At 38.3% G+C, this 10899-nt stretch overlaps 1 protein-coding gene across 1 annotated transcript in view; it reads right to left on the reverse strand.

Moving 5' to 3' along the window:
* The window catches only part of LOC103081423 (target of Nesh-SH3-like), a 97796-nt gene extending 87535 nt beyond the window's left edge, over positions 1 to 10261 (reverse strand). Inside the window, exon 1 of the mRNA XM_007460947.1 lies at positions 10183 to 10261. Coding sequence (XP_007461009.1) covers positions 10183 to 10261 — 79 coding nt within the window. The remainder of the gene's footprint in view (positions 1 to 10182) is intronic.
* Between the last annotated feature and the right edge of the window lie 638 nt (positions 10262 to 10899).

A 10899-nucleotide genomic window follows, 5' to 3' on the forward strand; every position in this document is an offset into this window, starting at 1 on the left:
AAAAAAAAAAAAAAAAAAAAAAGATGTTTCAGATTATAAGTCATCCTACACGCTCATAAATTACCCTTAACGTAAAGCAGAAAGAAGATGGGCTGGAATGTATATGGTAGCATGCACAATTAAAGGAACAATTTCCAAAGGCAATTCACATAACCCGGACCTTTGGAATGGCGGACATTTATTCAATGTTTTCTCAACTCGCATTTTGCATTGACTGGGATCATAGGGTGCTTTTTCTTAACGTATTACATAAATTCATTTTTTCTTCTTTATGTACATAGGTATCACTTAAAGATAGTGCATGACAACACAATGGAATAGCTTAACTCCTGCAGATTTTAAGAAAATGAACTTTGTGTGGCCAACATGTATTAGTTTTAAATAGAACTAATTTCAAACTCCTGAAAGCATGAAATGTCTAAATCATCCTTATAATCCTAATATGATGATTTTTAAAAGTATTTTCTTTTTAAATTGTATTTCTTTTTTAAGTTAATTTTATTTTTTAAATTAAAATATTTAAGTATGTCACTCCCCTGCCACTGGTAACCACCAGTTTTTTCTCCATATCTGTGAGTCTGCTTCTTTCTCGTTATATCCACTAGCTTGTTGTATTTTTTAGATTCCACATATAAGTGATATCATATAGTATTTGCTTTTCTCTGTATGACTTATTTCACTTAGCATAATGTCCTCCAGGTCCATCCATGTTGCTGCAAATGGCAAATGCCATTCTTTGTTATGGCTGAGTAGTATTCTACTCTGTGTGTGTGTGTGTGTGTGTGTGTGTGTGTGTGTGTGTGTCTGTGTGTGTGTACCAATAATATTAATGTGATGTTTTTTTTAAAGTTAATTGAATGACAGAATAAGCAAATGTAAGCCCAGTCCTGAAAAACACAATCAGCCGTAGCTTCTCAGATCTAACCTCTGAGATTGTGTAAAAGTAGACATTTGAACTTATGTTCTAACACCAAAAACAAATGTTAAGCTGAATTTTAAACATTTTCTTATTTTATTTGGCCTGAGAAGGAAGTTTAAAATTTTTCCAAATAATGCTTCAAAATCCAGGAACAAAGTAGAACAAAAGAAAAATCACCTTTAAGTTTGTTTTAAAACTTAAATAATAAAATAATTCACTTGCAACTTTTAAATTTTACCCTGCACTCATCCAGAAAGATTTATCAAGCACTTACACATGCAAATTTTCAAAACCCGTAGATCAGTGGTCCTCAACTCTGGCCACATTAAAATCACCTGAGGAACTTTTAAACTCTCCCATCCCAGACCAATTAAATCATAACTGAGTAGAGGAGCAGAACAGTACTGATATTTTTGAAAACTTTGTTATTCTAATGCACGGGTTACAACTGCTGAGGATAGATATTATAGTATTTATACTCATAGCTAAACTTATTTTTAAAGTAAACACTGAGTTGCTATATCATAGGTGAAACTTAAATTAGACCTCAATTTTCTCTAAAATTAATTTCTAATCTGACCAGAAGGTGCTTGGACTGGGTGGATTTGGTCAGATTTTCTAGTGTATGGCTTTAGATGTATAGTCCTTGATTGGAGAACAATAATGAAACTTTTATGAAGGCATCACATCTCCTATCTCCTTTCCAGAATTTCACAGGGAGGGATGTTAGCTGACTTCACAGCCTGCTACACTGAGAAGGCCTAAAAACCTCAGACTAGCTTTAAGGCTCCCACATTTCTATCAGAATCACTGGGAATATAAGTCAGGGTTTTGTTAGATCAGGGAAACCTACAACACACTATAAAAATCTCACTGTGGAAAGTTCTTGGTGGGGAACCCAAGCGAAAATTATGAGCAGTGGGGTAAGTCCTGATTCAGTCTTGCTGTCCACAGAACTTTTACAAAGTAGCCTGAGGCCTTGAAGTTTACCCTTCTCACCATGTACCTCCCAGGTCTTTGGGACACCCCAACACAAGAAGAGACTGTGGGCTATTCTCTATAGAAAATACTCGACAGGGTATTCTAGTATTAACATTCTACAAGGTTCTGGGTGTCATATTAAGGATATATTTTGTGTACAACCTAAATTTTGTGTGTTGATTCCTAGGGCATATGGAAGAATTGTTGTTGTATTCATACCAAAAAGGAGCTGAAAGAAGCTCCTTTAGTTTAACAAGTTGTCTCCATCACATCCACTGCTAGAAGTATACTTTCATCCTCCAAACAAAATTTTAATTCGACCTATAGCAACTCCTCCATATACTGGAAGAGCCACTAAGTGATGTTTCAGAAACACATTTTATGGAGACTGTATCATCAACTTCATAGGTGTTAATTGCTTAATATTTGTACATTTTGTCAAAGAGAACTTTCATTTTGTCTTACGTTTTCTCTTTTTAAGAGATGATGGCAGCTGAGTCTTATAAGGAAAGAAAAGCTTCTATTTTGGTGGCATTTACTTTGCATACTGCTCTACATGGGATTGACCACACTTGAGGAATCTAGGCATTGACTGGCCTTTTATATACAGAAAATAGGGTCCACACTGAGTGCTGAATATATACCTTGAGTCTTCGTAGTAGTAAGATATTTACCTCAATTCTCAGGGATTTCTTACAACAACTCCAACCATGGAGACAGACAAATTGGTTAGTTTGCCTGCTGTGCATCTGCCACTAAAGGCTGAACTCTGTGAGAAGTAGATGGGGTGTTAATGCCCAAACCAGTATATTTTTCTGGAATTAGATTTCCTGTATTAGTTCCACTATATCATTTACTAGCTGTGTGACTTCAAGCTGCCATTGGCCATTTTGTGGTGGGTAGACTCTAAGATAACCCCCAGTAATCCTCATCTCCTGTTATTGGGTAATCCTCTTGTGTGACAGGACCTGGAAGTTGCTTCTATCCAATAGAATATGGCAAAGGTGATGGGTTGCCACTTCCATGATTAGGCTGTATTTTAATTTCCGTCTTGCCTGCAGAAGCATCTGGGCTTGTACACCTTGATGAAGCAAGAGACCATAATAGAGAAGCCCATGTGGCAAAGAAAAGAGGTGACCTCTGGTCAACAGCCAGTATGGAAATGAGGCCCTTAAACCAATGATCCTCAGGGAACTGAACTCTACCAATAGCCACAAGAACTTGAAAGGTGATCCTTTCCCAGTTGAGACTTCAGATGAGACCTGAACCTGGCCAACACCTTTGTTGCAGCCTTGTGAAAGACCATGAAGAGGACGACCCAACTAAGCCAGACTCAGACTCCTAACCCACAGAAACATTGAAACAAAAAGTGTGTGATGTTTTAAGCTGCTAATTTTGTAGTAATTTATCATGCAGTAGTCGATAATATACTCTTTACGCTTAGTTCCTCATCTGTGAAATGGGGATAATAATACATATTCCATAGGCGTAAGGATAAAATGAGACAATGTATATAAACACTTAGCATTAAACAGCATGCCTGATACTTAGTAATATGGTTGTTGTCATAGTCTTTAAATGTTATTTTAACAGAATGTACGTATTTAAACCATTGTTTTTCTTTTTTTAGCGTGTTCATTCTTTGGCTGATACTATTTATTTTTATATTTTTATTTTACTACTCTCGTAATGTCTCACATTAGATTATCCTATTAATTTTTAAATTTTACATTTATTCTTGATCACTGTCATTAAGTTCATCTATTTACTTTCCATATTCTCCCTTGCTTTATACCTGCTTTTATAAATGGCAATCAGGAATCAGGCAAAAGGAAAATCATTCTGAGGATGGTGACCCAGATAGAATAGTTGGTCACATTTGCTTAATGCCCCTCCCTTCATTAGACACCTCACTTTCGTCTTAGACAAATATTCTGTCAACACACATTAACCTATAAAAATATTTTAACTGTCTTTCCTATAATACAGTATCAATGAATTCGTCGATTCTCAAGTGCTACCCTGTGCCTCATTAACTTATTTTTAAATAAATTTATTTATTTATTTATTTATTTATTTATTTTTGGCTGCGTTGGGTCTTTGTTGCTGCACACAGGCTTTCTCTAGTTGCAGTGAGCGGGAGTTACTCTCTGTTGAGGTGCACAGGCTTCTCATTGAGGTGGTTTCTCTTGTTGCAGAGCACAGGCTCTAGGCACACGGGCTTCAGTAGTTGTGGCACGTGGGCTCAGTAGTTGTGGTGCACGGGCTTAGTTGCCCCGCAGCATGTGGGATCTTCCGGACCAGGACTCGAACCCATGTCCTCTGCACTGGCAGGCGGATTCTTAACCACTGCGCCACCAGGGAAGCCCCTGCCTCATTAACTTTTGAGAGCGAGAGATAGAGACTAAAATTCCTTAATATTTAGTATCTCAGCCTGATACAGCAGTCTATAAGACTAAACTAAACTAGTGAACATGTAATTAGCACAGAGATGCCTTATTTTTAAGCACTGGGTTCTAAACATGATAGTCTTAGCATCAAAAAACTATATTTGATCAATTTTTACATTCCTATACAAGTTTCTTTTATCACAGGGGCTGGATCTCATTCAGTTTTACCTAGTAGACAGTGCTTGAATAGACAAACAAATCTATACAACTGCCAAGAAACTAGAGCTGTAGAAAATGCTAAAATAATTCCCCTGTGGTTTTTCAGACTTGTTTGTTTTCTTTTAGCAGTGGAACCATTTTTTCCTAATGTACTCTTTAATACAGTCCCACCAATATATAAATATATACTATTCAAATAAAAGCAGAAATCCACCCATCAGGGTTCTTTGCCCTCCCCACTATTCTTCCCCCAAACTCCTTGTTCTAAGATGGAAAAGACCCTCCCTGGCTCCTTACAGGTATTAGCCACCCTCTGGAGAAAGGGACTGGGTCACTGGAGTGACACATTCTTGTTTTGTCAAAGTGAGGTTGGGAGTGCTCCGAGGAGAGTGAGAGCTAGACTCCAGGTGAGTGGCTGGGAAAGTTTAGAGTAAGACATGAGCCCTCTTCTCCAAAGACAATCTGCTACTTCTGCTTTGTAATTAATCTTGGGGTGTCAAGACAGATAGAGACAAGGAAGACACAGTCACATCCAGTGTGGACTCAGTCTTGGCTTTCCCTCTGGGTACTTTAACACCTGCTGAGCTCTGGCCCCTGGAAGTGGCCTGGGCTCTGGCCATGCAAGTACTCCTGTCAGGAAAGCCCTTCCACTACTCCTTGCCCCAATGTATGTTTGTCTTCCAGGCTCCTACTTGGGTGCCTTATCCCCTCATAAGTTTTGACACCTCTAGTCTGGATAGGGTCCTTTCTGATTGTTCTCAAAGTTCTTTGTGCTTCAGCCAAATCAGAGGATGTTCTCACTCTAATGTAATTATTCCTTTACAACCCTGTCTTCTCCGTCAACTGGTCAGGAAGACCAAGCCTTGTCTTCCCAGCCTCAGTGCTCTGCATATACATGGAATACAGTTTGTTACTTGAACAAATTAACATATCTTTATGTAGAGCAAGAAACTGATATTACATAGAAATTAAAGGTATGGTCTTTTGCCACTTGCTGGCTGGATGACTTTGGGCAAACACTCTGAGGTACAATTTTATCCTCTGTAAATTGAGAGTAGTAAAATACCTACTTTACGAGAGAGAGGCATGGACATATATACACTACCAAATGTAAGGTAGATAGCTAGTGGGAAGCAGCCGCATAGCACAGGGAGATCAGCTTGGTGTTTTGTGACCGCCTGGAGGGTTGGGATAGGGAGGGTGGGAGGGAGGGAGATGCAAGAGGGAAGAGATATGGGAACATATGTATATGTATAACTGATTCACTTTGCTAGCGCAGAAACTAACACACCATTGTAAAGCAATTATACTCTAATAAAGATATAAAAAACAAAATACCTGCTTTATAGGGGAACTTTGAGCATTTAGTTAGTTTTCCACATTAAAAATATTTAGCCCTAAATTACCACAAACAATATGAGCTCAAATAATGTTATCTATAATAATAGTGATGAGTCATTGATAGCTATGGGAGTTACTGTTATTAACATCATCTGCCCTGCGATTTTTTTTCTCCTTGGAGTCAGAGATTTCTACCCTGTCAGGTAAGAACCTGAGGCCAAAAGCCAGCTACCTCTTCCCTCTGCACTAGCCAAGAGTCACGGCCAAGAGCCTCATTCCCTCGGGCCATCTGATCACACTTGTATCAGAGATGCTCCTCTCTGGTTTTCCTCACACCTACATCAGGAGGACTGATAGAGCTGCCTAGAAATAGTAGCCTTTGCCTGCTAACTGACTGCAATTTTCCAAACACAGGAGTTTCTGCAGAGGTGTGTCAAGCCTCTCATGTCTCATTATACTACATACATATTGCTCTCTGTGGTTTTTTATTTCTGGCTGTATGCCAGGAAAAAAATAGTTCTATGGTGTCAAGAATAAAGAATCCTAGGGGTATCTGGAGTACAGGGGCTTTCAAGGATATAAAACAATGTGAGAATTCTTCTTCAGAGCCTGTATTATGGTCTAATTCTCCTCCTGAAAAACAAGTTCAAGAGGATCTCTCCTGGAGGATCTGTGAGGCTTTATCAGTCCCCACAGAAAAGCTGATCCTAGGGCAAAAGTGCAGCTTTCCATAGAGAAAAGCAGTGTTTAAACTTGACAGTCAAAACATTCAGTTGAGGAAGCTCGGGCTGGAAAACAATAGAGTCCTTCTCTCATTGTCCTGCAGAGCAACACAACTCCCTTGCCCCACCTTTCACCAAGAACATGCCACCTCATTTGCTACCCTCCCAGAGGTTTGTCAGATAGTCTGGACACAAGATCACATATTATTTGGTATGCATATTTTTTTCGGTATTGATCTACTTTTCTGCAACTCAATAAACATTTTTTGAATACCTGTTATATGTCAGACCCTTTACTAAAAGTTTTGCAACTCTTACCTCATTTACTCCTAAAATACTGTAAGACAGTTATCATTATTCCCATTTTACAGATAAGAAAACTGAGGCTTAGCAAAGGTAAATGATTTGCCAAAGAACATAGTCATCAAGGGGTAGGGAGAAGAGGTCCATGAATAATATTCTCAGACTTTAAGCTTTTAAAAAATAACAAAGGCTACTGCAGTATCTTATTTTCTATAACAAAGTATGTGGCTATGTATGCAAGTATGCATAAGACACGTAAGAAGTGATTTCTTATTTAAAAAGTAATTTCTTTTCCCTATAAATAGTCAGCTGTATTTATATTTATCAACTATATGCCACCTCCCCCCCACACACACACACATGCAGCAGACAGGTTCTAGGGAAAATGTGAAGATTAGGATAATGTTTAAAATCTTTACAAGAAACCTTTTATTCAAGGGAAGGACAGCATTCACATGTACACTACAGAACTTAACTCCTAAGATTTGGGTCGGAACAGGGCAGAACACAGATATCCAGTCAGGACCCTGGGATCCAGTCCTGGTTCTGTCATCAATGTGGGAAAGTTACTAAATCTCCCTGCATTTGGGTGCCTCCATTTGTAAAATAAATGGTTATACTGGTCAATGGTTCCCAAATATTGACCTGTGATGAAGTTTTCATCAGTCTTTGGTAAAATGAGAAAAATAAAACAATGGACTTATTTGTATCAATTCATTTGTTTTATAAATCTGTTAAAATGGTTAGCTTTTATGAGCAATGGGGGTTTCCCTCCTTTGAACATTCTCACATGGCATAATTCAAGTATGTTCTCTATAATGGGACCCTGATATTAAAAAAAAATATGTATTTTTATGGGTCCATAAATCCAAAGATCTGGGAAACCCTAGCCTAGGTGATCACTAACATCCTTCCTAGCTCCAAAATTCTATACTCTTCTTTTTTTTTTTTTTTTTTTTTCCTTGCGTTATGCGGGCCTCTCACTGTCGTGGCCTCTCCCATTTGCGGAGCACAGGCTCCGGACGCGCAGGCTCAGTGGCCATGGCTCACGGGCCCAGCCGCTCCGCGGCATGTGGGATCTTCCCGAAACAGGGAACGAACCCGCGTCTCCTGCATCGGCAGGCGGACTCTCAAGCACTGCGCCACCAGGGAAGCCCTATACTCTTCTTAAATGACAAATGATATTTAACTAACTCTAAAGTAGGAAGGAAAAAGAAAAGGAAAAACCTTTTATCTCTTTTTTTTTTCTTATTTATCTCAGTATTTCCCCAAATGTGAAAAATAAGCCCCTGGCAAGATATAATAGCTATTCCACTAGAAAAAGGACTCTTAGTCAAACGAGTTTGGGAAACAATGGGTTAAATAGGTGGGACAGTTTTCTTTACTGAGAAATTTTCAGAACCTGTCAAGTTCTAAAGTCTGTTGTGACCCCACCCCAGAACAGAAAAAAGCATGAATGCTCCCCAAGTAATTGATGGGAAGAAGATGCCTGCCCCAAACCCCTTTTGAGGACAGTATACCTATTCCTGGAATGCAGTTTGAAAAAAGGCAACTTCAGCTAAAAGAAAGTCCCTTGGTAGCTTCAATGATAAAGAAAAAACTTAACATTAGAGACAAGGAGACTTGCCATTTATTTTATAATTATATTAATTTGATAGTTTTTTTTCAAATTACTGAACCTATGGATATTTTTTAAAATTACAAAAGAAACCTGGATGAAAATATTTCAGATTAAAGTGCAACGAACAAGACAAAAGTTTTGTGGCTGTTTTTGACAATTTTTTTTTTACCATAACAAATAAAGGAAAACTGTGTCAAGAGATTTGCATCTAGTGATTGCAACATGATAATTAAAGCATTTGGAATTTGCAGAAGCCTGCGGTCACAAAATTATGGCTATCATCCCTACACAGTAAATACAAGGTAAAATAAAAACATTTGTAGGTATTAAGCCTGAGAAAAACTCCAGACTTTTCTCAGATGGTGGGTCCTTGTTAAACATTTTAGCAGTAGGAACAGTTAATTCTGAATGCTTGTGGCTCATGACTGATCTATTTAAACACTTTTACTACGATCAAGAAACAGAATACTTGATAGAAGAGAAAGATCTAGTAGTGTATATTTTTTTAAATTTTATTTTGCAGAGTTATCGTAGAGTTGAAAAGGTTTACTCAGCCTTTTCTATTGCTTTTTATATCATCATGTGAAATATCAACTAGCCAAACCCTTCAGCTTTCACACTCTGGATTCAAGTTTCACTTAATACACGGAAGAGAGAATGGTTTTCACTTGGGACAAGATGATCTTGGAGCAAACTACCCAGAGGGAGGACCTAGCAGGATCTTTGGATATTCCGACCCGAACAATCTTTCTTTCCGACTCTATGCACAGCAGGGTTTTGACAAGCTCATGGCTCTGCACTGCCTCTGATATTTTCCATCATAACTGTATGAAAATTCCAGCCTGTTTTTCCTAATCCTGCTGACTACAGCAGTCTGCAACCATAAAAAGCCTTCACAGACCTGAAGTTGGCTTAGAAAAGTACCTCTGCAAAGGAGCAAAAGAATACCTGCAACATTTATGTTCAAAGATAGGAGAGAGGTAAGCTCTTGTTTTGGTGCTGATGGGCTCAAGAGATTGTTTTTAGCGTCTAGATTAAGACATTTTCATTTTCTTCTGATGACATTTGTAAACAAAATACCAATACTAAAATGAGAGCAATTTAGCCAGGAAAAGGAGTGTCATGTCCAGCAGATCAAACCCTCTTCCAAATTCCACCAGAGAGAAGTGTCTATATATCAGCACATGACCGTTCTTTGTTGGCGTGCCCTGCCTAGAATCCTTCAGCCTCCAAGCTAACAGGTATGTGTGAGGTTTACACAAAAGATTCTAGGTTTCAAATTAGCTTCTTTTAAATCTTCAGCTAGCACTGATTTAGTCTCTGAGGAGGGGGATAAAAACAGCAAACAAGTCTTTTCAGCAGACTATATAATACCCATCTATACCATACAATTCAATATACAAATACTGTAGTTGAAGCTATACCATTCAAGCTACTGTGAACATCTGCTAAATCTAATAAGAAGTTGGTTTTCATCTTTTGCAATAAAGAGATCCAACTGAAAATTAAATAGAGGGGGGTGTGGAGAAGCAAAAGTTTAAGTTACTCCTCCACACATTTGAATTCTGACTCTCCGAGAACTCTATTCCCCCCATCTGGCAAAGCAGATCACATTTAATACCAACATTTAAAAACTAGTATCTTTTAAACATTATTTTGAAAACACAAAACATCAGAGCTACTTGCTTTTTGGCAATTTCTGTGCATTTCCCAGGGCTAGTGCAATACTTCCACAGAGAAGTAGACACCCCAAGCTGGAGAGCATGTTGCATTTGCCACCTCACACGGGGAGTGATGCTGGTGGGAGTCCCGCAACCCTGGAGCTGCATTTAAGTGGACTGTCTTCTCGTTGACAGAGGAGGGCGGCTGCACTTAGCTATGCTGTGGGCTTACTCACAGGGGGTGGAGACAAAATGACATCACACCCTTTCCCACACACACATAAAAAAAACCCAAAAAAACGCACAGCAGCAAAAACATATCATCACATTTCCTGCTAGGTTGTAACTGTCTGTCTCTTCACTTCCCTCTATGATATAAAACTTGAAATTATGGTCAAACTATATTTATGAAAGAGAAAGTAGTTGGGCAATTTTGAAACATGTGATGAACTCTTTTTAAAAATCCAGAAAAGACATCTTTAAAACCATTGGAACATTAAAAATATAAAATGAAACCTTATTCGGAAGGAAACTGTTTTTAATTATCTGGTAAACCAATCCAATTCTTCTTTCAAAGGGGAGTAAGCTCATAAAAATTCACTTTGAACCACTTTGAAGTTCCAATACCATGAGAAACTTTTAAGAGTAAGTCATTGGTTACACAGCTATTCATTATATATAATACACATGCGTGCATACATAGATATACACACAGATATATATTGGGTTGGCCAAAATGTTC

The sequence above is a fragment of the Lipotes vexillifer genome, unplaced genomic scaffold (genome assembly GCF_000442215.2).
Source record: "Lipotes vexillifer unplaced genomic scaffold, Lipotes_vexillifer_v1.1 scaffold910, whole genome shotgun sequence".
In the NCBI taxonomy this organism is placed as follows: domain Eukaryota; kingdom Metazoa; phylum Chordata; class Mammalia; order Artiodactyla; family Lipotidae; genus Lipotes; species Lipotes vexillifer.